General features: G+C 52.5%; 1 protein-coding gene across 1 annotated transcript; it reads right to left on the bottom strand.

Annotated features, from left to right (window-relative positions):
• Positions 1 to 917: 917 nt before the first annotated feature.
• Positions 918 to 23,527, bottom strand: Tns4 (tensin 4). Its single transcript, XM_047546571.1, has 13 exons — positions 23,395 to 23,527; positions 19,455 to 19,986; positions 13,733 to 14,126; positions 12,327 to 12,751; positions 10,274 to 10,360; positions 9,827 to 9,952; positions 8,205 to 8,297; positions 8,019 to 8,096; positions 7,022 to 7,096; positions 6,041 to 6,209; positions 5,196 to 5,264; positions 4,694 to 4,720; positions 918 to 4,219 (listed from the first exon to the last, which is right to left on the bottom strand). The coding sequence occupies exons 2-13, from the start codon at positions 19,891 to 19,893 to the stop codon at positions 4,078 to 4,080; spliced, it is 2,124 nt and encodes a 707-aa protein (XP_047402527.1). The 5' UTR covers positions 19,894 to 19,986; positions 23,395 to 23,527; the 3' UTR covers positions 918 to 4,077.
• Positions 23,528 to 24,351: the final 824 nt, after the last annotated feature.

Below are 24,351 nucleotides of genomic sequence, written 5' to 3'. Positions count from 1 at the left end.
CTCTACCAGCTGAGCTATCTCCCCAGCCCAGGGTACCATATTCTTTAGCCACACTAAACATGGCACACCTTGTGTTCCATATTCTTTAACCACACTAAACATGGCACTCCTTGGGTTCCATATTCTTTAGCCACACTAAACATGGTACTCCTTGGGTCCCATATTCTTTAACCACACTAAACATGGCACACCTTTTTATATCTGTGTGCTGCGCATACAAATTTGCCCTTTGCTTGAGTGCTGAGGCAGTAGGTTGGGTGTGGACTTGGAATGCTGTTTCTCTGCCATTTGCAAGTTCACCCTTTGAGCCTCATTTTTCTAATCTGCAGAATGGGACTAAATATATAATGTGCCTCACATTGCATTTAGCACATAGAATCCCTGCAATAAAAGTTGGTTTTCCCTTTTTTTGTATGGCAAATTCCTATTCACTTTGGAAGATCCAACTCAAATGTTAACTCCTTGATAACATTGCTCTCATTTCCTCCCAGGGGATAAAGTTGATCTTGCCCTGTTTCTAGTATCGCCACCAAGCCTGCATGACACTTGCAAACTTTGTTTATTTAAAAAAAAACTTTTTTTAGATTAATACGGGGGATTGAATCCAGGGGAACTTTACCACTGAGCTACATCTATCAGCTCTTTTTATTGTTTATTTTTGAGACAGGGTCTGGCTAAGTTGCTTAGGGCCTCATTAATTTGCTAAGGCTGGCTTCCAACTTGCCAACCTCCTGCCTTGGCCTCTCTTGTCTAGGATCACAGGTGTGTGCCACTGTACCCACCTTGCAAACTTTTTTTTTTGGCGCCAGGGATTGAACCCAGGGGTGCTTAACCACTGAGCAACATTCCCAGCCCTTTTAATTGTTTCTTTTGAGACAGGGTCTCTCTAAGTTGCCGAGGCTGGCTTTGAATTTGTGATCCTCCCGCCTCAGTCTCTCAGGATACTGGGATTATAGCGTGCACCACCATACCTGGCTTGCAAACTGTTTAATAACACTGTCATATTTATCTGTTTCACTGGTTCATGTGACCAGAGCTTGTCACCAGAAAACATTTGCTGCATGAATTGAGGCATCAGTCTCTGAGTTGGGAGCCCTTAACCACCCATCATTCCTTGCCTTGGCTCTAAACCCACTATTGGGTGGCACCAGGGTGATGGCTCGAAAGCCAAAGATGAAACTGCAGAGGTGAGCAGCGTTGGTCCACAGTGGGACATGTCTGTGGGGAGGTGACTCATCAGAGGTCAGAGGGTGTGGGGGAGGAGCTTTAGCCTTCTGGAGAGGCTGCTTTCCAGCTGGAGAGGAGGCAGGGTTGAGGGGTGTGGGAATCTGGGTCTGCGAGGTCTGCAGTGCAGGGGTTGCCTCCCCTTCTCATTATCCCCAGCAGCTGGGCTTTGCTGTGGGTCCAGCCACCTGGACAAAAAGGCAAGGGAATGAAGTTGGAAAAGAGCAAGAGGGAGGGAAGGGTTTTCTGGAAAGGGTGAGGGGTTGGCTGGGTAGAAGGCAAGATGAGAAGAGGCTAGGAAGGAGAGAGGAAGTGGGAGGGGGAACGTGAGGGAGGCAGGTGGCCAGAGTGTTCAGAGACGTCGAAAGGGATGGGAGGGATGCAGATGGGGTGGGGGGACATTAGAGGGGAAACACGGACTGCAAGGCCTGGATCCTCCTGGAGAGAAAACTAAAATGCCACCATGTAGGTACAAAGACCCTCTGCCCTCTGCCTCCTGGCTCCCCTCAGCCTCTAGTCCTCCCACTCTTGCTGGGCTGACTATCATACCTGTCAGCAAAAAAGACCAAGGCAGGTTCTCTGCTAAATCTTCTTGGAGAAAAGATGAATGATGGCAAATCCCGCAGAGAAGATCGCTTTCCGTGAGCTTTGTTCCTGGCTGGGCTGAGAGGCCCAGGTGCAGGGGGCTGAGAGGAGCTCCAGGTCGGAATGGCAGTTGGGAGTGGGAGCAGGGGTTGGCTAATGGTGGATCAAGGCTATTGGGAAGGTCTCTTCACAGGCCCTTTGGGGGAGCCCCTGCCACCAAGATATAGAGCTCAGCCCAAATAGAAGGAGTGCTGAGCCAAGGCTCTGTAGGAAAGTAGGTACCTCTGCAGCCCCCGTCGTGCACTACTTGGTGACCTTGAGGCATGCCCCACTATCTCAGGACCTGGAACAGTCTGGGGGGGGAATACCCTAGGACTGGAGTGGGGAGGGAGGGCTTCCGGTTAGAAGCTGGGGTAGAATACCCAAGGCCATTGTCCAGTTCTTCAGGGCTGAGCCAGTAGCTTGGGCGTCCTCTGGGTTCAGATATTCCCTTTGAGCTGCTTGTACTTCACCCTACTCTCCTCACAACTCAGGGAGGCTGAGTGAGACTTTGGAACTCATCAGGGTGCCACAAATTCACCTTAGGCCCTGGACATAGGGGAACCCCAACCCTTCCATTTTCCTGGCAGAGAGGCACGAAGAAGGAAAAGGGGTATGTTGGGCATGTGGGGGACAGAGCGGTTTAAGTGATGGTTTGTGAGGTGGGAGTCAGTGGGAGCCTGTATTTTTGTGACCACCTGATCTCTCTGAGACAATTACTGCCCAATAAGTTAAGTCCCCTTCTCTGTTTAGGATTCCATCTCCGAGGAGACAGCCAGCCCTGGACCAACTCTTATGCAAAGACAGACATTTTATTTTTTATGATGAGAGCCATACAAGGCACCCATGAGCTTACAGGGGACTATGCCAGCAACCCTCTCCCCCTGCCATAGGACTGAGGACTGTGACTTGAGGACCTTGGCAGACTCCAGGGGTGGGGCAGCAACTGACCACAGCCTGGGTGGGCTAGGCTCAATCTGTCCCACAGCCCAGGACTGCTCCAGTCTGGTTTGGTTTCCTGGGTTGAAATCATAACCCGTGTCAGGCCCAACTTGGCCAAAGATAATGATGCTCTGGCACAGCTGGTCTGAGAGGCGGCAGGCACTTGCTCTGCACAGAGCCAGAGCGGGCTTCTTCCCTGAGCCTCCCCTCCCAGCCATGGTGTGGTTTCCTTAGGAACCCAGGCCTGTTAGAGAAAAGACTTCAGCTTCTGGATAGCTGGTTTGGTCCCAGCAGAGATGGGCAGGAAAGGGCCCAGCTTCTCCAAGCTTCGGGGAAGCCGCCTCTTTGCATTCTTGACTCTCTGCTGCCCCCTTGTGGCTGTGAGGCCAGTTGACACCACATAGCTCTGTGTGTGTGTGTGTGTGTGTGTGTGTGTGTGTGTGTGTGTGTGTAGGGACCACTCAGCAGCAAGACTGGGGTTGAAGCAGAACCACAGAGAGCTGCGCTTATATTTGTTCTAGAAAGGGTTCTCTCTACCCCTATCTGCCAGATGTAGGTTATGTAAGCAACACTGGGGCAGTTGAGCTTTGGGACATTTGCTTACCAAGAAATTGAAAGATGGGGCTAATACTCATTTGCAATGGGAAGAGATTAGACAGAATGAAAAACTGCATCTCATCTCCTCTGCTCATAAGCAGAAGCCCCACCCCCTCACTCCTGCACTGCCACAATATCCACCTGTGGACTCCTGGGTAGGTGGATCCAACAGGCCATCAGGTAAGTGAGGAAAAGAATAGAGAGTCTGTCCTCAATCTTCACATACCATCACCAGCCTCAGGGTGGGATCCCCATGGGTCACGACCCAGAACCTGCTGTTTGCCATGAGACAGGGCCACAGGTCTCTGACTCCGGCTGTTATTCGAATTCTCTTCCTGCTGATGGAGTCAGAGGGTTCTTGGAGGTGATTTTCAGCAGAAGTCTTTGCAGTGGGTGTGCCTCAGAATTTTGGAGGAGCGTGCTAAAGATGCCCATTAATATCTCAGAAGAGCAGCTGGTCTTGTCCATCAGACTCCTCTTTCAGTTGAGGAAACAGGCTTGGGATTACTGCTGAAGGTTACTGCTGAAGTTCAGAGCAGGTTCAAGGATGTCAGCTTGATAACCGTTCTCCAGTCCAATAGATGGTTCTATTAGTGTGGCCACAGCCCATTGTTCAGCGGGTGGAGGTGGCTCTTGGACGGACATCTTCCCTTGAGATGTCTGCGAAGGTACACAGGAAGCTCCCTCTGCCTACACCCTTTCTGTGTTCTGCAACAGAGCAGTCACCAGGTCGATGACCTGTGAGGCTGGCTGGACCGTGTCATACTCTGCAAAGAGGTGGCACACGTTCTCCTGTGCTTCCGTCTGGCTCTTGGCCACAAATCCAAAGATCCTGATGGGAGAGTACAGTCTGAGTTGGTGGTGGGATGCAGGGGACATCGAGCTGATGGCACTGGGGTGGGATACTGGGTCTGTACCTCATTCCTTCCAACACCTCCCCCAGGCAGTTGGCTCCAGAACCTTATTATAATGGAGTTCTCTTAGGGAAGATGCCTTCTCTCTCAGACTGGGAGATTGCCCGAGTTCAAGCTCTGGGTTTTCTCCATTTTAAGGACAGGACCTCTGTATTTCCCTGTTAAGGGTGGAAACTCCCTGAAGGCAAAGATGTATCTGGAACATCGGTTTGGGGCATCGCTGTAGGCCAAGGTTTCGTGAAGACAGGGCCTGTCCCTCATCAACACCACGAGCTCCTAGGGTTAAGATGAGGCCTCCCTCCTTTCCTAGAGCCATTGCTCTGTTGGGTCTGTCTGGGGCCCCTCCACAGGGACATCTCTTAGGGTGGACAAGGGGGTGGGGCCAGCCTTACCGGGAGGGCTTGCAGTACTTCTGCCACCTGTAGGAAGGGAACAGGAGAGATTGAGGAAGGAGGCTTTGCTTCAATCCATCGGACCCCGGATGAGCAGCGAGAGAGCCTGGCTAGTCAAGTCCCCACCCTACCACGCCCCACCTGCCCTCATTCTGTCACCCCTGACCCCTGGAGTTCACAGCTCCTTCTGTCACCCCAATACCAGAGTTAGTACGAGGACACTGTGGAGGGCAGCCAGGCCCTGGGTGGCCTTTTTTGGGGGGGTGGATACTGAGGATTGAACCCACGGGGCACTTAACCACTGAGCCACACCCCCAGCCCTTTTTATTTTTTATTTTGAGACAGGTTCTCCTTAAGTTGCTTAGGGCCTTGCTAAATTGCTGAGGCTGGCCTTGAACTTGCAATCCTCCTGTCTCAGCCTCCCAAGCTGCTGGGATTACAGGTAGGCACCACCGTGCCTGGCTGGATGACCTTCTTTGTTTGACCGAGCCTTGAAACTTACTTTCGTTGCTCAGGGTCCATGCTGCAGAAACGGAGGGTGATGAGTGGGTAATGGCGCCGGAAAAACACCCTGGAGGAGGCCGGGAGAGAAGGGAAGCAGGTGAGGGACTATCTTGGGCCCATGCTCTGCCTCCAGCATCTCTGAGCCCCCCAAAGCTCAGATGTCCTATCCTCCAAGAAGTCTCCCAGTGAGATCCTTCTGACTGCTGTGGCCTTCCCACTGCTGGGCCCTGGGAAGCTTGTGCTTCTCTACCCCACCCAGGGCTTCCGCCTGCGTCCTCATGTTGCGGTCTTCATTCATGGCCCACCATGCCATTAACTTTTTAAGAATAGAGCTACAGGCTGGGGAGATAGCTCAGTCGGTAGAGTGCTTGCCTTGCATGCACAAGGCCCTGGGTTCGATCCCCAGCACCAAAAAAAAAAAAAAAGAATAGAGCTACATCTTGATTCTCTCTTGCATCTCCCAGTTAAGTGCCCAGCCCAGGATCAGGCTTCTGCTCGACTGAGTCCCTGAGCCCCAGGAAGGAATGATCTCATTCCAAGCTGTGTCTCAGCAGTCAGCCGGCATCTGGCCCATGAATGACGTCCCATCATCGGGTGCAGACTTAATCAGCACCCAGTGAAGAATAGTCAATTTCATCTCCAATGAGGAAGGCTTGGCAGGGGGTCATTGGAGTTAGGCCTGGAGAAGACAGGGAACTTGCTTGGAGTTACTTAGCATGTCACCAGTCCCATCTGGTCCAGGACCCTGAACTCTGCCTTTATCACTAATGCTCAGCTGTCTCACCATTCCCTCCAGAACTGCTCTGCCCATCCCTGCAGCCCCAGGACTAGGAAGACGCTTACTTCCTCTGGACGTCAGTCAGGGTGATGCCCTGCTCAGTGACTTTGAAATGGACCACAGTGGGTGTGGGGAGGACCTCTCTCTCCAAGATAGTTGAGATGGCCTTCTGCACGGCCAAGACTCCTGTCAGGGTCTCCACGCTCACGGAGCTCAGGTACAAGGTGTGACAGCCTGTGGGATGCAGATATTGCTGAGTCTGCAGCCAGGGTCCTTGGAATGGATGGGGGATCACCAGGCCCAGATCTTCCCTCTGCCCAGAGCCAGGCGGGGAGGATTTCTTCTTCATAAATCCAGTGGGGTTCCCCTTAGAGCCACCAGATAGACAGGGAGAGGGTGACAGAGATTTGAGGCCAACCTCAGAAGAATTTTGGATGTCTGTTGCTATATATTGCTCTGGCCCTTGGCCCCCTGGGTGGGTGAGGGAGGGGAGGGGATGTTGCCTTGTGTCTAGGGTCACCCAGGAGAACTTCCTTCTCTCTAGACCTGTCCCCTGCCCCCACCCCAACCCCACCTCCACCTTGAGTGAGAGTAGAGAGATAAATCAAGTATGTGGAGGGGAGACATTGTGTCTAGGGGCACAGAGTAGGAGATAGTGCTGACCTATGTCTGGTCCTTGGATGTGGGAGCAGGGTTCTTCCCTGTGTTGAAGCCCCCAGGACTCAGGATACCCTTCAGAGGACCTCGATCTAGACACTGCCTCCAGGGCCGGTCTAGAGAAACCCTGGCCACGCACATGTGTGTCCATGTTTGCACAGGATGAGGGGTGGGCCCTGCCAGCACCCCACCCCCCGTCCTGGGCCCAGAGCCTGCAGTCTCTCATCTTCTGGTTTAAAGGGGGGTGAAGGGGCTGTGACACCTTGTTAAAACTGCAGAAACAAAGCCATGATGGGAAACATGTGTGGGCCTGTGTGCGCCTGTGCGTGGGGCTGGGAGGTGCCCTCTGGGGGCACAGCCAAGCCTGGCGCCACCCCCATACCACTTACCCGCAGATTTCTTCAGGCAGGAGGCCGGGCTGTCTGTAGAGGAGTTTGAGGCCACCCGGTCTGCACCTCCCAGTTCTGAGCCAAGGTAAAGGAACAGGCCCCCGAGGGGGCGGGGGTGGAATGAGTGGACCCCCTTCAGAGGAACAGGCCTCATTAATCCCTTTGAACATCTCCCACCTCCACCCCGCCCCCACCAGGAAGTGACTGGGGGAGAAACCAGGTGTGATTCGGGTAATTAGGCAAACAGGGCCACTTTGGGCTCCCAAATGCCTAGCTTGCAAGTCTTTTGATCCCTTCTCTCCACCCCACAGTCCCCAGAGTGCTGCTGAGAGCTTGTCCTCAGGGGTTCCTGACCTTCTCATTCTTTCAGACCCCGTATGAAACCCAGGCTCTTCTCTGTAGAAAGCAGGGATGCGTTCACCCTTCTTTAGCTTCCCCTGCACGTCCTGAGGTGACCAGCTCTGTCTGGTAGGGTCTGAGCTGTGCTCTCTGGATAGGGCTTGCTGATAGGCCTTGGGTGTGACGTCGTGGGCCTTTGGGCCAGTGTGAAATGGGGACATAACAGTACTGTCTACTTCATAGGGTTATGGTGAGCAGTGAATGAGTGGGTGCTGGAGAAACGTTGGACCCTGGCGGGGAAACCATCTCTATTTTTCCTTCTTAAAGCAGGCTGCTGTTTATCAAACATCTGTTTTGTGTCAGGGGTTGTGCTAAGGGCCTGGTGGTGCTCTCTCCTTCAATCAGCAAGCCGATGTTTTAGGGAGGTATGATAATGATTGTCCCCATTATATTGGCGAGGAAACTGAGGCTCGGAGGTTAACATTCTCAAATTTACACAGCTAAGGAAGTAGAGACGTTGACCAACTCTGCAGCTGGCACTTTAATCCATGACCCTAAAGTAATCCATAAACAAGGTAGAAGGGGACCCTCGAGAGCCTTGCTAGGGAGAACAAACAGGTCTGGCACCTGACATGGCCTCCTTAGGGCTCAGTCCTACCTTTCTGTGGGATGGCAAGTTTGCAGGGCAGCGCCAGGGCCATGATGGAATGCTGGCGCACGAAGGCAGAGAGGCTCCCTGCAGGAAAACAGGAGGCCCTGCATGAATAGGGCTTTCCCACCCACCGTTAGAGCTCAGAAGAGTGGGGCCCCCCGCCCCAGGGGCCTGGAGGCTGGGGCAGCTCACCAAAGTAGGGCTCCTCATCTGCTCCTTTGAGATGAACCCCTTTGGCAGAAGACTCGATGAGGAAGTGACGGATAAGATCATTGCTGTCCTCACCTGGGCAAAGAAAGAAGAAAGAGTTCCAGAGTTCTGTGTTAGTCAAAAGCAGCCCAACTCCTTCCCTGACCCACGTCTTCCAGGTCCAACCAAAGGTTATCTTGCTGTCCCCTGCCAGGTGGGGATCCCATGTTCCAGGGCTCCCTGTGGGTGGTGCCAACATATTTGCCTAAAGGCTCTGTGTTCAGTTAATTCCCCTTCGGGAAAGCTTTCCCTTGGTCAGGAGTTATCAGGGATGGTCCTAATTACAGTTTAGACTAAATATCAGCTCTTCTGTCTGCTTTCTGTTTCTTTCTCCACGCCCCATTTCTGTTTCTATTATTTTCTACCAGATCATCCCCGGTGGAGCCAGGCTGGCCCTGGGAGGGTACAGAGTACCCTTCTGACTCTTCTCTTCCATCCCCTAGTTTCCTCCTCCATTCGGGTTCATTGCTTCTTGCCAGGCTTCCTTGATAACCAATCCTCCTCCCACTTTTCTTATTTTGACGGTGAGATCAAGCGTAAAGAACACAAGGTTGGGCTGGATGCCCGTGGACCACGCCTGTGATCCCAGCTACTTGGGAGACTAAGGCGGAATGATCGCAAGTTCAAGGCCAGCCTTGGCCACTTAGTGTCACCCTGTTCCAAATTAAAAATAAAAAAAGGCTGGAGATGGTAGAGTGGTAGAGTGCTTGCCTAGCATGCACGAGGCCCTGGGTTCCATCCCCAGTCCAAAAAATAGAATACAAGGTTGGAGTTTTCATTCTTCCTCTATCTCTTAATTGCTCTGGGGTCTCATAATTACTCTGAGCCTCAGTTATCTCATCTGTTAAGTGAGAGATACAATCCTGAGGCTTAGGTAAAGGACTGTTACCCAGGTAACTTATACTGCAATAATCTGTTCTCATTTCTCTCCCTAATGAGGTGGCCTCTGCATGAAATTCCTCTGTATCCCTGGTTTCTTTTCTTTTCTTTTTTGTGGTGCTAGGGATTGAACCCAGGACCTTGTGCATACGAGGCAAGCACTCTACCAATTGAGCTATATCCCCAGCCCTATCCTGGTTTCTTACACAATGCCTGACACATTCCAGAGACCTCATAGATGTGTACTGAGTTATGGAAAGAGCGTGTAAGATCATGAGAAAGTATGTGATAAGCTATCACACGTGCGATGAGCTATTGAACACGTGATAAGTTCTCATATGTGAGAAGTTATTCACACACATCATTACCTTGGGTTGAAGAGTTGGGCTTGGACAGAGGTGGCTACCCAGAAGAGAGCAGCCTAGAGAAGGGGTGAGGCCTTCTCTTCCTCTTCCTACACCAAGGGTAGAGCAAGGAATTTGGGGCACTCAGGAGGACTCAGGCTTGAAGTGAAAGATATATTTTTATGTCGCTTCGGGGCTGGGGGCAGCTGGGAGAGTGCTGAGATGGAATTGTTATGTGACTGGCTCAAGGTCACCCTGAAACCTAGCATCAGGCTGAGAGAGAACCCACCACACCTCGCTGCCTCAGTGAGGCCTTGAGTGAGCGCAGAGGCACGTGCGTACCTGGTCGGTTGTGGGCAGATGCCGGGGCCTCCTGCACCTTCAAGGCAAGGCCAAAGGAGCCTCGGTATGAGGAACTGTCCCTGATGACAAACGCCCCTGGCTCCTCCTTCCTCAGCAGCTCGATTGCTGGAAGAAAGCTTGGGTCAGAGGCAGATACCACACCACAGGGACACTCTCTGCCCCCAGCCCCATAGTGTCTTCATAGAACAGTCATTACAGAATTACCTTCCACTCTCAAGAACTTCTCTTTACTGTTTAATGTCTACCATTTTCACTGTAGTTCCTATTTCCTCCTGAGGTCAGCTGGTCAGCAGGACTCTCCCCTTCCCTGGGCCTACCCTTTGCTGTTCCCTTTATTCCCAATGACTCAGGCCCCCCTCTGCCTAATGTGGACCTAGATCTGATTCCTGGATCACTTGGTCCCTGAAACACACGGCTTCCTTTTACCTTGCTCTCGGGTGATGCTTGGCTTAAACCAGTATTTAGACGTGTCCATCACGAACTTCATGGTGGGCTGCATGTCCCTGGCAGGACCTGGAGACACAGAGGAGGGAATTCTGTAGGCTAGATGGAGGGTTGCTGAGGGATGACCAGCAGAGAAGGCTGGAGATCCTCCCCTGCTCCTTGGCCTAGAAGTTCCATTTGACCCACCCTCCCTGACCCCATCCCCAGTATGTTGCCCAACTACCCAAAGAAGCAAAACCAAACAGAAGGGTTCTAAGGCCTGGGTCATCTGGGACCCTTGTATTACCCTTGTATCCTTGGTAATGAATCAAAACCAAATAGATAACAAACTTGGTGGGGACTGAAATAGGGGTAGATAATGGATTCTCAGAGGGGACAGAATAGGCTCAACATCCTTTGATGATTTTTTTTTTTTTTTTTTTTTTTTTTTTTTTGGTACCAGGGGTTGAACCAAGGGGCACTTAACCACTAAGCCTCATCTCCAGCCCTTTTTATTTTTTATTTTGAGACAGGGTCTCACTCAGTTGCTGAAGCTGGCTTTGAACTTGTGATCCTCCTGCCTCAGCCTCCTGAGTCCCTGTGATTACAGGTGTGCAAATGTTCCAGGAACATATGTAATGGAAATGAATTTTGTTTTGCAGGATTTGATAAGATCCTGAGGTATAATTAGTGATATCCAAGGGCATCAGAGTCACAGGATGGGAATATCACCCCTCTACACAAAAATGCTCTTTGAAATGACAAAATGCCCATGTTCCTAGCTCCTTAAGGCAGACAGACAGCAATGGTTCCGAACCCAGGGCTTTGTGCTTGCAAGGCAAGCACTCTACCGACTGAGCTATCTCCCCAGCCCACAATTTTGGTGTTTTAAGAAGGTGTGTCATGGTGAGTTGAGAGTAACTCCTTATAAAAAAATGCACTACAAGCTGCAAATGATCTGCCCAAGGAAGCCATCAGACAGATTCAAAGACAGGCCTAAGGCACCATTTTCTCCCACTTGCATTGTGTGGGAGTGAGCAGTGGGCTAGTGCGCATCTCACGCCTCAGTTCCAGGAGTCACCTTCGGCATTCCTGGGAGGGAGATGACTGAGGAAGGGGGAGCTGGGAAAGTGTCCCTGGGGCTCTACTCTTGGGAGGTGCGCACCCGGGGGTGCTGCGGCTCAGCCTTTGTGTTTACTGCTGTGGGTTCTGGTTGATTGTGCTCTTCTTGGACGCTTGCAGTCGCAGACTCCGGGAAGGAGGGTGTTTGCTGTTTTGTGGTTTTCGGCTGTCTGGATTGGTATGCATTGTCTCCATTCCCTGTGCGCCCCCTCTGTGTTCTCGTCATCCATGAACGTCAGAGTGAGCCCTGACGCGCCCTCTGGCTCTCCTTGGGTTAGTCATCAGGCTTGCTGCTTCCACATCCAGAGGGTTGCCTGGCTCTGTCCTGTCTCCTCCACCCCCACTGCCCCGCCCTGGATCTTGCCCTTGCAATCCATCTTTCATGCAGCTGCCAGCGTGAGCCACTGTGCCTGTACTCTCCCCGGTCTGGGACTCTCTGATGGTCCCCTATTGCCTAAAGGGTAAAATCCACTATTTAACTTGACATTTAAGGTTTTTCACAATCTGGCTCCAGATGACTCTCAATGACCTGCACCCAACACTCTAGGCATTTTCTAAATGTACCATGTGCGTGCACACTCTGGTGTCCCTGTTCTCTCTGCAGGGAATGCCCTTTCTGTCCTTCCCCTGGCCACACACTTCTGATCTGCTGTCCCCATCTGGCTCAGATGTCACTTTCTCTGTTCTCCAGACCGCGTTCATCACTCCTTCCCCCGTCACCCCATAAGCTTGACCATCGTTACTTGTGCTTCTCTGACTCTGGAGTGATTCTTCTTTTGTTCTCTTTTTCTAGACTCTGTCTTCACAACCTGGCACAGTGCCAGCCATACAGTAGGTACTCAATAAATGTGTTGACTGGCTGTTATAGAAATTCACTGATGCTTTATCTCTTACCCTTAACCAAAGTTCTCAATGCTCCAGGTTTACAACTTACCCTCGGGGGACGTGGTAAAGGAGGCATCTGGCTGGGTCTGGCTGTGGCTCTTAGTGGTTTGACAGGGATGGCTGGGAGAAGCAGATCCAGGCTGGACAAACCCTTGCTGTCCTGGTGTCCACTGGGGTGGGGGAGATTGTGGTTGTGGGCAGCCATTGATCAGTACAATGGGTATGTCCACCATGGAATTGGTGACAGAAGGTGGGCAGCTGCTGGCATGCTCCTTGGCCACTGGAGGAGAAGGGGTTGCTCTGGACTGGCCCATGCTCAGAGCAGGGTTGCTGGGGGCCTGGACATCATTGGGTCTCATAAACGGGGACACTGGGCCAAGGCTGTGGAGGCTGGAGGAAGAGCTGGCTGGACTTTCCAAGGATCTAGAAGGTGACTGAGGGCTGGAGATGCTGGACTGGAGGAGGGATTGGCTGCTGCGGGGGAAAGATCAGGAACAAGATGTTAGGGAGTCAAGGTGGACCCTTGGGGCTAGAGCCAGGTTCTGAACTCTAGTGATCTGGGAGCTGTGGTTTTGACCAAACAGATCATACTCCCTACCCCAAACCCAGATCAAAGAATAAAGAGCATGACCATCTGATCCCCAGGGTATGCCGAAGGTCAGAGAAGTCTAGCTATAGGGTCTTTGGTCATTTTAAGTAACCAATGGGCTGACCCCCACTGCAGGCTGCATGGCTTAGTTGCCTTGGGTTCCCTCTGCTTTCCCAGCCAGGCAGGTCTGCCTGAACTGTCACACCGGTTTGTCCCCTGCCCATCACTCCCAGGTACAGACAGGCTGGACTTGGGTTGGGCACGTCCATGCTGATCCAGAGGCAACTCCCTACTTGGAGGAGGAGGCCAGCTGGGCATTCAGCTTGTGGGCATGGCTGTGGAAATCCTTGCCTCTTCCTGGGGCAGAATGGGGTGTGTTTGCAGTTGTACGGCAAGGCCTGTGGAAGAGTGAGCTGGGACCATGGCAAAGAATGCCCAGCCAGGTAGGTGGACTTCCTTCTGCTAGGTTTTGCCAGCAACGAAGGGAAGGAGGCTTTTCGTTCCTGAATGTTTACCTTAGGCTTCCAATGTCCATATATATCCCTGTGTTTTGGAGTTTTAAAAAGCCCTTCCTTGAGCTGGGTTGTGCCAGGGCTGGAGAGGAGACAGGTGAACCTTATCAGTGCACCTGCTCCATTCTCAACAATCATACAGATGGAAGCACAATTTTTGAATTATATTCTAAATGCTTGAGGAAAACACGAGATCCCAATGGCTGTGATGGCAGAAAAGACAACAGTCATCCTTTTTGTCTTAGCGCATGCTCAGATTTTGCTCAGAAAGAGCAGGGTACCCTCCATGATTTTAGGATCTGTGCGCATGTACGTGCCATGTGTGCTTGGGAAGCGGGAAACTAAGGAACTTACCTCCCGAACACATAGCTGACATCAGATGCTGGACTGGCTGACAGCACTGAGACCCTGCTGCCCCGCTGTGGGGCCAGGGCTCTCAGCTTCTTCTCCAAGCCTGGAGAAGCCACCAGCGGGGAGCCCAAGCCATGAGGGCCTGAGGCTCTGCTCCCCGTGCAAGGGATGGAGATGCTGGGGGAGGTGGAGGGGTGGGGGGAGGCACCCCGGCCCTGGTTCCCAGAGAAGATGAGGCTCTCGCTGCTGCTTCGAGTCTCTCGGGGGATGTCTCTGGAAAGGAGGAGGCCACCGCTGCGTGGGGAGCCAAAGGGCGGGCTGACAGATGGGCTGGAGCAGCGCTGGGAGCCATCGTGGCACCTCGATCTGGTGGAGGTCACTTCGATGTACTTTATATCTTTAGGGAGAAAAGCAGAGCGTTGGTGAAACCCAGGAGCCTGAACTCTCAGGATGAAAATGCTGGAAGCAGCCACAAGATCCTCAGGTCCCTCCTCTTTTACAAAGATGAGGAAACAAGCCCAGAATCTGGATTAGCACCCAACTCCACCTTCAGGGTTCAGTTCCCAAGTCACCCTTTCTGTGATGTTGTCCCTTGGGTGGGGACAGGCAGTGGCCTTGGAATCAGACAGACCTAAGTTTGAGGTCTGACTCTGCCACTTGACATCTGAGAGCTCAGTCAAGTGACTTTACCATGTACAGCTTCAGGGTCCTGTAGAATAAGTCTGCCATACCCAGCCTCTTGGTGACACTGGAAGGATGAAATGGATCTGGCACTTAGTAGGTGTTTAAAATCTGAGAGATCATCCCTTTTTTTGCCAGTGATGCCTTCCAACGCCTCCCTCAATCAGGGTGTGTGAAAGCTGCTCTCTGTCTGTATTCACAAATAAAGGCCAGAGCTTTCAAGCTTGGTCACACTCTAGAATCATGCGTGAGCTTATAAAAGCCCCACAGCCCCATGCTAATTAGATCAGGATCTGTAGGGTGGGCCCAGGCCTCGGGTTGGTTTGTTTTCTTAGTTTCCTTGGCGATTCTGATGCTTGAGCCTCACCACCACCTGGGAGTTGGCCACTTGGCAGAATCTCAGGCTCTACCTGAGGCCTGTGGAATCAGAATTTGCATTTCTCTGAGACTCCCTGGGGACCTGAGTGATGAGTAGAGTTTGAGAACTCTGCTTTTGAGTGGCAGTACCCTAAAGGCAGGGCTGGCTATGCCACAGACCTCCTGCCAAGGCTGTCCCCACACTCAAAGCCGGTGCTCCTGAGCACAGGCCTGGCTGCTGATTTACTCCTGTGCCCCAGTGGGGGTATCCAGGACCCCTGGGTTTCTGACACCCTGTTCCTCCTCCAGAGATGGAGTGAGGTGCCCTGTGGTTTTCCTGTGGAGAGGATGGACACTCTTCCTCCCAACCTGGGGGAGGAGAGCTGTCCTGGTGCTGTGCCAGCAAAAGGTGATGGAAGGTGGGGGTCACCAGCTGCCCCCTTCAGGAGGGTAGTGAGTCAGAGTCAGGGAGAACGTGCACACTTGGCTCCTGTCTGGCCTCCCACCTGCCCTGGGCCTGGCATAGCCACATCCCTCCCACTCCAAGACTGTGGAGTCCCAGCCTGCCCCAGCCCGCTCCTGGGTAGGGCCCCCTGGCCTTGCTCACGTTGCTGCCTCTGTCTGAGCCTGTTGGAGTAGGGTGGAGGTGGGGTATTGCATCAGGTGAGCGGGGCTGAAGGGCTGACCCGGGCTTGCTGTCCCAGCGGGTGGAGTAACGGCCCAGCTTTGCAGTCACATGAACCTGGGCGTGAGTCCTAGCTTTGCCAGTTTGCAGCCAAGAGGCACTGGATTGTTTCATAACTGTACTGAGCCTCAGTTTCCTTTTCTGTAAATTGCTGATCTAAACCCAACTTCCTGAGATTTCACATGAAGAACAGAGCTGGAACCTGGCCCATGGCGGGCCTCGAGGAGGGATCAGCAGACATCCTTCTACTTAGGAGGATGAGGACAAGAGGGGCGCATCTGGGGCACTGTATTGTAAGCTCTGAAGGAGAAGAGATCTTAGAGTGGGGTGGATTCTTCTGGAAGGCTGTCAAGTGCAACTTCTATTTTTATAGGACTTTATAGTGTTTATATCCATAAGTACCTTTGGACCTCATAAAAGCCCTTAGGCAGGACAGCTATTGTTTTTAGAGATGGTAACTGAGGCTTGGAGATAAGTGGGACTATAACTAGCATTTACTGCACAATAATTAAAAAACAAAAAAATAAAGACTGGTATTTGAGTGCTACGTGCCAGCACCACTGCACATAAGTTAACTGTACTGTCTCATTTAACTCTCACGACAACTCAATAAAAGGAAATATTATTAATTCCCATATAACAAATGAGAAATCAAGGCTCAGCAAGATTAAGGGAACTGTCTAATGTCACACAGTGAGTGAGTAGAGGAACCCAACTTCTGCTCCCGAGATTTGTTGATGCCTGTTGCAGGATGAGGAGGTGGCTCCTTGGGACCACATTTCAAGGGACAGCTTGGTGGCTTTGGGGAGGGCTTCTTGGCCTGGTAAAGTTCCTGGTCCCTTGCGTCCTGGATCATACAAATACCCAACAAAGACCCTGTGGGGGGTGGGGGGCTGAGCAGGCAGGGTTGGGCGGGAAGGGAAGGAGGAGCCCTGGCACTGAGTCACCTCCTGCTGCTGTTCTGAGGTGGATGTGGCTGGGGAGATAGGGGCCCCCACCCCACGCTGGGGCGCAGTCGCTGTTTACAGGCCTGTGGGGCAAGTCTGAGCAGCCCGGGTGGATGCGGGCGCCAGCGGCAGGCCGGGCAGGCCCAGGGAGGCATGTGGGTGGGGGGTGGAGAGACGGTCATTAAACACCCTTCCCTTGGGACTGGCAAACAGCCTCGCCTGGCAGAAATTGCTGGAAAATGAAACGTGGGGGCCTGTTCCAAAGATGGGGTGGGAGGTCGTGGGAGAGGAGAAAGAAGGGGTGTGTGGTGTCTGCTTCTAGGAACCACCGTTCCCTGTGGGAAGGGGACTCTGAGGGCAGGCCTGAAGGAAGGTGAGCATGAGGCAGAGGCAGGGGTCTCGGGAAGGTCGGCCAAGCGCTGGGGCGGCTGTGCCTCGGAGGGGAGCCCTCAGACTGCCTCCAAACAGAGAGATTTTGTGATGCCCCAGGGGGCAGAAAATTAACCCCAAGAAATAGAAAAACATGGGAACACAGATTTTGTTTTTGTTTTGGGGGATGCTGGGAATTGAACCCAGGGGCATTTTACTAGGTAGCCTCATCTCCAGTCCATTTCTTTTCTTTTTTTTTTTTTTAATTTTGAGACAGGGTCTTGCTAAGTTGCTAGGCTGACCTTGAACTTGCAATTCCCCGGCCTCAGCCTCTGGAGTTGCTGGGGTTTCCATGTCTGGCATGAACATGGACTTTGGAACCCAGTAACCAATGGGTTAGAGATCTGACCTATCCTCCTTCTGGCTGTGTGACCATGGGTCATCCCTTCCCTCTTTGAGCCTCAGTTTCCTTGTTTGTAAAATGAGGTAACCACTATTTCCTTTATGGGAACATGCATTACACGGTCTAGTCTTTTTAAAAAAACCTTTCTCTCTCTCTCTCCTCTCTCCCCATCTCTGGGGAGGTGTCAGTATGGGATCGCCAATGCTTTGAACTTTGCCAAGGTAGGACAAGGAGGAACAGTGAACACCTACCTACCAATGAACACAATACCAGGATCCTCACTTTTAGCAACCCCAAAAGAGGGAGGATGGGATCACAAAGCAGTGTGCGTGCAGGGGAGCCCTCCATATTGAATGTGGAACTTACCACAATGCCCAGAATTGGTTCCACTGCCCTGGGCTTGTGAGAGCTTTGTCACCAGTGCTGGTGGTCAGCAGGCAGGCTTGGGGAGACTTGAGATGCATGGAAAGGGTAGTGGACCCCGTGAGGGACAGGTGCCTGACATTCTTAGTGATGGTAGAACAGTTTTTTTTAGTGGGAAGTTAACTCATCTGGGCTGTCTTAGGAGGAAGTGAGCTCTCAGGCTTGAGAGGTGTCTAAGCAGGGGGTAGGGGACAGGATATTTCCCCCTTCTCCATGAGGAGGACTGAAACAGACCTAGACAGCTTTGTGGGGACCCTCTAACCACCACCAGCTCCCTGATCCCCAGGGTTGGGTGGATCCATGCTCACAATGCCAGGCATCCGAGGACATGGACGACCGCCCGTCAGCCCCATGCTGATCATCAGCCTGCTCCGTGGAGGAAGGGCCTAGAAGTTATCAACCTCCACCTCAGGCAAGTGGATGCTGTACAGAGACTGGTCTTGCCCTGGCTGGCCCTGGACGTGTGGAACCCCTGCCTTGGGGCAGGAACATCAAAACCCTGGGCTTGCCCCTGCCAGTCCTGATTAGGCTCAAGACACTTCCCTGCAGTGACGTGCCCCTGACTGGTCTTAGGCAGCAGGAAGGCTCTTGAGGGAGGAGGCAGCTCCTTTAATAGGGCTGGCAGGCAATGCTTGGTGGGAGGAGGGGGAGCAGGCTGGAGGCCAGGGGCAGCCGAGGGCAGGGGTGCTAGGCTGACCTCCACCCCAGAGTCCAAACCTACCCTGGGGCTGGGCCTCCATGCAATCCCAATGTTTAATAAAACAGCCACCATTTAGAATGACTCATGGTGTGCCAGGATTTGTGACAGTCAGCCAACAAATGTTATTTCTTTTAATCCCTGCAACAACCCTTTGAGGGAAGAACTCCATTTTACAGATGGAGTGGAGTTATTATCTCCATTTTGTAGATGAGGAATCTGAGACACAAAGAAGTGAAGTAAACAGCTTGTATAAGTTCTGCCTGAGTCCTTGATCAGGCTAGACTGGCTGCTTTTTCAAACCTCTCAACCTGTTCTTTTTTTTTTTTCTTCTGTAAAATGGGCATAAAATAATCTCATGGGCATGGGCTGGGAGGATGAAAGATCTTATGTAGATTACTAGGCACAGAGTCTGATAAATAATACATGCTTAATAAGTGGAAATTATGATGGATTCTCTCTGTAATTCTAACTGTACCCCAACTCCTGTTGATGGTTTAAACCCCTAGGAAGCCTCAGTCTTCCTGTCTGTCTAATGGAGCTGCTGCATTTTGACCCTTATCCTTGAAACTTTTTGTGTGGGAAACTGAATCCAGATGTAGGGATTTCCAGATTCCCTTGGACTCAGTGACGAACTGGTGTTGGCTTGTACCAGCTTGTTAAGTGCTGATTGTTAAATTTTCAAGATTTCATCCAGCTAGCTGGTTGCTAAACTCAGCCATTATTAAAAATTACATTATGTAAACTTACAACAAAATAACTTAGAGTCCTACAATAATTTCAGGGGCCTGATGTCAGGACCTAAAAAGACACCAAAGAATGTAAGATTCAGGGACTTCATGGTTATAGAACTGGCTCTTATGCACGGTATTGTACAAAAGATTTATATGAATTAGCTTGCTGACGATGGCATAAAAAATTAATATAAAACAGATTTCCATCACTTTCCAAACTCAGGAACCAAATAGAATTGGGTAGTGAGGGACACTTGTACTAATCCCTTTTGTGCAGCAGAGAAAACAGAGAGGTTAATAACTTGTTTAGGGCTGCACTGCACCTTCCCCCAGGTGAGTGTCACCTGCTCTTCTGATTCTATAGGATAGTCCTTCCTCCTGAGCTCTAGTCCCCAGCCCTCCTGCTGACACTGTGCCCCAGGTCCTTACCCAAGGCTTCAGTTTCCTCTTTCTTGCTTCTCAAGGTGGTGCTTTGGGCAGGCTCAGCCTGGGGGCCACCAGCACTGGAAGGAAGCAGCTGAAAGGTGGGGTCCAGTTCCAGGATCATCTGGTTGAGGCTTTCCAGTGAGAAGTCAATGTAGGAGTCGAGGTCCTGTGAGGTCCCCAAGGCACGCTCACCAGGGCTCTGTCGGAGGCCATGAGCTTTGACCTCTGCCTGTGGGCTCTTCTGGAGTCTGCTGGGGGGCCCCTTGGAGGGCATGGGGGCCATCAGGGTCTGAGCTCCCCAGCCTTCCGTGGTGTAGTAAGGACACTGGGGCGGCAGACTTGGGCCGGGCACTGGGTGCAGGGCCATCCTGGGTTCTTCGCAGGGAGCCAAACCGATTGCATGGCCTCCCGCCAGCAGGGGGCCGGACATCACCTGGGACATGGTGGGGCTGGCGACCCGGGTGGTCTACCTCTGGCTCCCAACCAGCTCACTTACATCCCAGAACTATCACTTGCCGAAAGGAGTCCCCAGGACCTGAAAGAGGTGAGGGTGGGAACCGAGTTACCTCTGTGGGGAAAGCTCCTGCCCCCATTACCCCAGACAAGGGCACATTGGTTCATTCATTCATTCATAAAAACCTGGGTGCCTGGGTTTGCGTTGCACCCTGACTGACTAGTTGTATAGTCTGGGCAAGTTAATTAGCTTTACTGTGCCTCAGTTTCCTCATTTATAAAATAAGCTATATTTGTGATATATGTGGAAAGGTGACTGGCACGTCACGAGCATTTTGCAAGTGATTATTAGGTCACTTCAGTAGATGCTCATAGAATATCTACTATGTCTGAGGCATACTAATTAAATACATGCTCGCTAATGTTTATTGAAGAATTGCTATGTACACAGGCCCTGATACTTACACATAAAGCCCTTTAAAGTCCTCACAACAACCTTATGAGGTAGGTACTATTCTCCTACCATTTTACAATGAAAGAACTGAGACACAGAGAGGTAAGTGATTTGCCTGAATCACACTGCTGGCAAGTGTCAGAGCAGGACAGGATCCCGGGATGCCTGCGGTCTGGGCCCTGTACTTGGGCCAGTTGGTGAAACAGAGCAGTATGCAGGTGGGCTACTGGGAGCTGATGGGGTAGGGGGAAGCAGACTGTGGGTGCTGGTGGCGAGGTCAGGGAGGAATTCCTAGAGGAGGGAACAGGGGGAGGAAGATAAGGAGGAAAAATAGGAGCTGGCTGGGCAAGGCAGGTGGGAGCAGGGAGGCCAGGCAGTGTTCAAAGCAGCAGGGACGGGGATGCAAAGGTCCAGCAGACAGACAGGGGCCATGAGGCATCACTGAGCATCCAGGAAGCAGGATGGAGGGAGAGCTGGGGTGGGAGAGGCAGGCAAGCCAGACCCTGCGGGGCCTTGCAGGCTTGGCTCAGGATTGCCAACTGAACCCTGAGGGCAGTGGGGAGCTGAAGAAGAGTTTTGAGCTGGGGAGTGACATCATCAGACAAAATTCATTCCCTGAAGGCTCCTCCAGGAAAAAATTTGTCCCAACTTTTTCATGTCCCTTACTGTGGAATCTTCTGCCTGTGGTTTAACCTTAATGCCACGTGCTAGTTCCTCCCAGGTGGGGATGGGAAGCACTAAGAGGCTGCTGAGAAAACTACGGAGCTGGGACAGGTTGGCTACACTCCCACTGAATGCCTGCCTCTCAACTCTCCCCTTTTCCAAGATGCTTCCTCCTCCACTTTCTGCTTCAGAATCAGACTAGTGCTGGAAAAGTTGAGACCAGCTTGGGGCAAATGATGGGAGAGCAGACTCTGGACTTTGGGGGTTCATGCGTGAGTCCCAGCTCAAAAGGTCCTTCTAGTGTCACTCTGACTCTCAGTTTCCTCATCTGTGAGACGGGGATGAGAACCCCTGCTCTGCTTTCTTCCCAGAGAGTGCCATGGAAGCAAAGAGGTGCTGCTTATGAAACCATCAGGACAATTCTATTTAGCAATGGGACTCATGAAGAATGACACACTCACAATGGTGGATCCCACTCACAGAGCACTCGCCAGGTGCCATGCAGTGATCAACACGATTTGCATATGAGTTGCATTTAGTAACTGACCCCTCTCACAATCTTCTTCAGCCCATTTAGCAGATGAAGATAATGAGACCCAGAAAAGTTAAGAAACCTGTGTAGGCCACACGTCCAGAAAGGTGGTGGAGTCAGGCTACAAACCTAGGCCTTGGGATATTGGAATCTTAACCATTTGTACCACATGGAATTCAAGTGCAGAGAAACGCCTCAGGTCCGCAGAGGGACATGATTTGCCCAAGGCTGCAAGTCAGTTAATGACAGAAGCCAGGCCTTTCTCTCCCCTCTCTCTCCCCCGCTGGCTCCTGTAGGCTTGTTGCCAACCTTCTCCTTGGCGGAGACCTGGAGGGGGTGGCGCATCCCCGGTGCGGGAAGCGTGTCTATAAATGGCAGTGGAAAAGAGTCGGCCTCTGCGCTCCTGCCCCGGGGGCAGCCGAGGACACAGAGCCCGAGCTGTAGCTTTTTCCACATGGACTCCAAGTGTCCTGGGTTTGTTGGGACAGGACCCAGACGCACCCTGCAGGGTTCTCTAGCCAGGTCCAGAAAGGACGCTGGGGCTACTGACTTTGCAGAGTGTACTAGGGGACTGGATCTCCCCCAGGACCAGGGCTTAGGATGTCTGCCTATTGATTTGGACACAGCTTTTTTGCCAGCTTGGGCGGGCCTCATTGGTCTCCTCTGCCTAATGGAGAGACAATAATAACAGACACTTAAAACTTATTCCAGTTTTCTCAACTGTTCTATGAGGAGGGTACAAGCTGAGAGTTTTGCTCAAGGTCATGCACCCAAGGATGGAACTGGGGTTTGCACCTGGGCATGCTTGGCTTCACAGTCCCACACGCTCGCCCTGTGCTGCTGTGCCACAGTTAATGTTTAAAGCCCCTTCTACCTGCCCCTCCTGGGATTCTGGAACTGAGTGGGACAGACTGGAACTGAACAAAGGGCAACTAGCCTCTCGACTCTTCTTCAAGCTCTTCTCGCTTCTAACCCTCTCCAAGTCACCTCTGGACCTCCCAGACAGGGGCTGGGGCTCACTCTGGTGTTCCTAGAGCTGCTGTCTTTCCCAGCCCCACCAACACACGTGACTAGCTCGTTCTTTTGTGGTCCTCCCTGCTCTAAGTGGTAGGGGAGAGTTCCTGGGCTGGCTGTGTTTGCGTGTAGTGTATAGAGGGAGGGACGGCTCCAGTCAGCTCTGCCCTATTTATGGGTCTCTCCCATCCTCTCCCTCTTCAGATTCTGACCCCAGTCTCTTTCTTTGTTCTTATGGAGTCCAGAGGCAGGGGAATCCTGAGACCCTGACAAACCTTCTCTTCCCCTGGTTCACTCTCTTTGTCCTACAAGCTTACGTCACTGAAGGGAGAGGGTGAAGCCTGAGTCTTCCCCAAAACACATCACCCCAGAAGCTCGATCCTTTCTCCACCCCATCCTCAAAGCATGCCTCCTGATCCTCCCGTCCCTTCCGCCCAGACCCAGTGAGACAGGACCTGGAAGGGCAGCTAGGGACCCTCCAGGACCAGACCCCCATTCCTGCCTGACTCAGAAGGGCACCGTGCTTTGACTGGGAGGCAGGTCCTGTGTCCAGTTCCTTCCCAAGTGTCTGTGAACTCAGGCCAGTTTATTCCCCTCCCTAGACCTTGGTTCTCTCATCTGTACCCTAAAAACTCACTTAGTTCCCCTAAAGTGCTGACCTCAGGGTCTGTGATCCTGAGACCACCTGTTATCCACAGTCTCTTCCTCATTTCTCTCCACCTTCCCGCTGAGCCCCAGGAGAGCTAGAGAAGCTGAGGATAATAGGTGAAATAAGTCAGGGCCAAGGGACCGTGTGCCTCAGCACCTTAAAGAATAAAGGCACCTACCTGGTGTCCGCGGGTGGGCAGGCTGCTGGGTTCACTACTGGCTCCAGGGACCAAGGCGCTCAGAGTCCAGGTGAGGAGTAAGGGGAGGCGCCACTTCACCTCCAGACCTGCCTTAAGAGCAGCCCGCCCTCCGGGCCCTCCCCGCAGGAGCCCTACACGTGGCCTTGACAGCCTCAGGCCCCGCCCCTGCTTCGTCCCAGTGAGCTCAGGTGCGGCCGGCACAGGCCAGGGGAGGGGAAGCCTTGGGTGGCGGCTGGCCTGGCAGACACGGGTGGGGTGTGTGTCGGGGGCTCCCAAGCTCCCTGCCTGGCGCTCTGGGTGCACCACGTGGTGAGGGAGCCCTTGCTTGGACAGGGTGTTGCCAGGGCCAAGGTGTTCTGTGGGCCTCGCTCTCATCCCGTGTGCCAGCCTGGGGGAGAGACGGGGTTGGCAGAGCTGGCAGGGAGGGAGAGCTTGGCCTTGGTAAAGCAGGATGACGGTGGACAGGAAACCCTTCTCCAGTCCCCGTCCTGTGTGTTGGGGGTCCCACTGTAGCAGGCACACGGGAGGGGCCTGCCGGAAGCAATCTGGGCATGGATCTTTCTTTTCTTCTTTCTTTCCTTTTACAGTGGTATCTCCTAGCCCAGGAATCAGGCTTCTAACGTGGGCGTAGGAGGATTGGAGGCCCGAAGGGCTTTGGAAGGGGCTTGTAGTGCATTCATTCATTCACCCTCTGCATGATCTGGTCTGTGCCCCAGGGTGGAAGCTCTGGTGGGTGGGGGAGGAGGACAGGGAGTTGCTCCCTCTCTTTTCATGGCTTTCAGCTTCCTCCCTGTTCTGAGCTGGGGTGGCGGTGGGGGTCCCAGCCACAGTGGTGGTTGTCACTGGTAGCAGAGCCCATCTGGGCAGGTTGATCTGAAGTGAGGGAACGGGCAGTGTCTCCATTCCAGAGACTCATAGTCACCCCAGCTGGCTATT

Source organism: Sciurus carolinensis, chromosome 3 (genome assembly GCF_902686445.1).
Source record: "Sciurus carolinensis chromosome 3, mSciCar1.2, whole genome shotgun sequence".
NCBI lineage: Eukaryota > Metazoa > Chordata > Mammalia > Rodentia > Sciuridae > Sciurus > Sciurus carolinensis.
The sequence above is the reverse complement of the archived record's forward strand: the minus strand, read 5'-3'. Positions and strand labels throughout refer to the sequence as shown.

Excerpts from the sequence above, each read along its gene's own strand:
- Tns4 (XM_047546571.1), bottom strand. The coding sequence starts at position 19,893 with ATGTCCCAGGTGATGTCCGGCCCCCTGCTGGCGGGAGGCCATGCAATC. Across the intron at positions 10,361-12,326 it reads CTTTACCACGTCCCCCGAGG|GTCCTGCCAGGGACATGCAG; the intron begins GTAAGTTGTAAA and ends CTGTGTCTCCAG. Across the intron at positions 9,953-10,273 it reads AAGCATCACCCGAGAGCAAG|CAATCGAGCTGCTGAGGAAG; the intron begins GTAAAAGGAAGC and ends GCTTTCTTCCAG.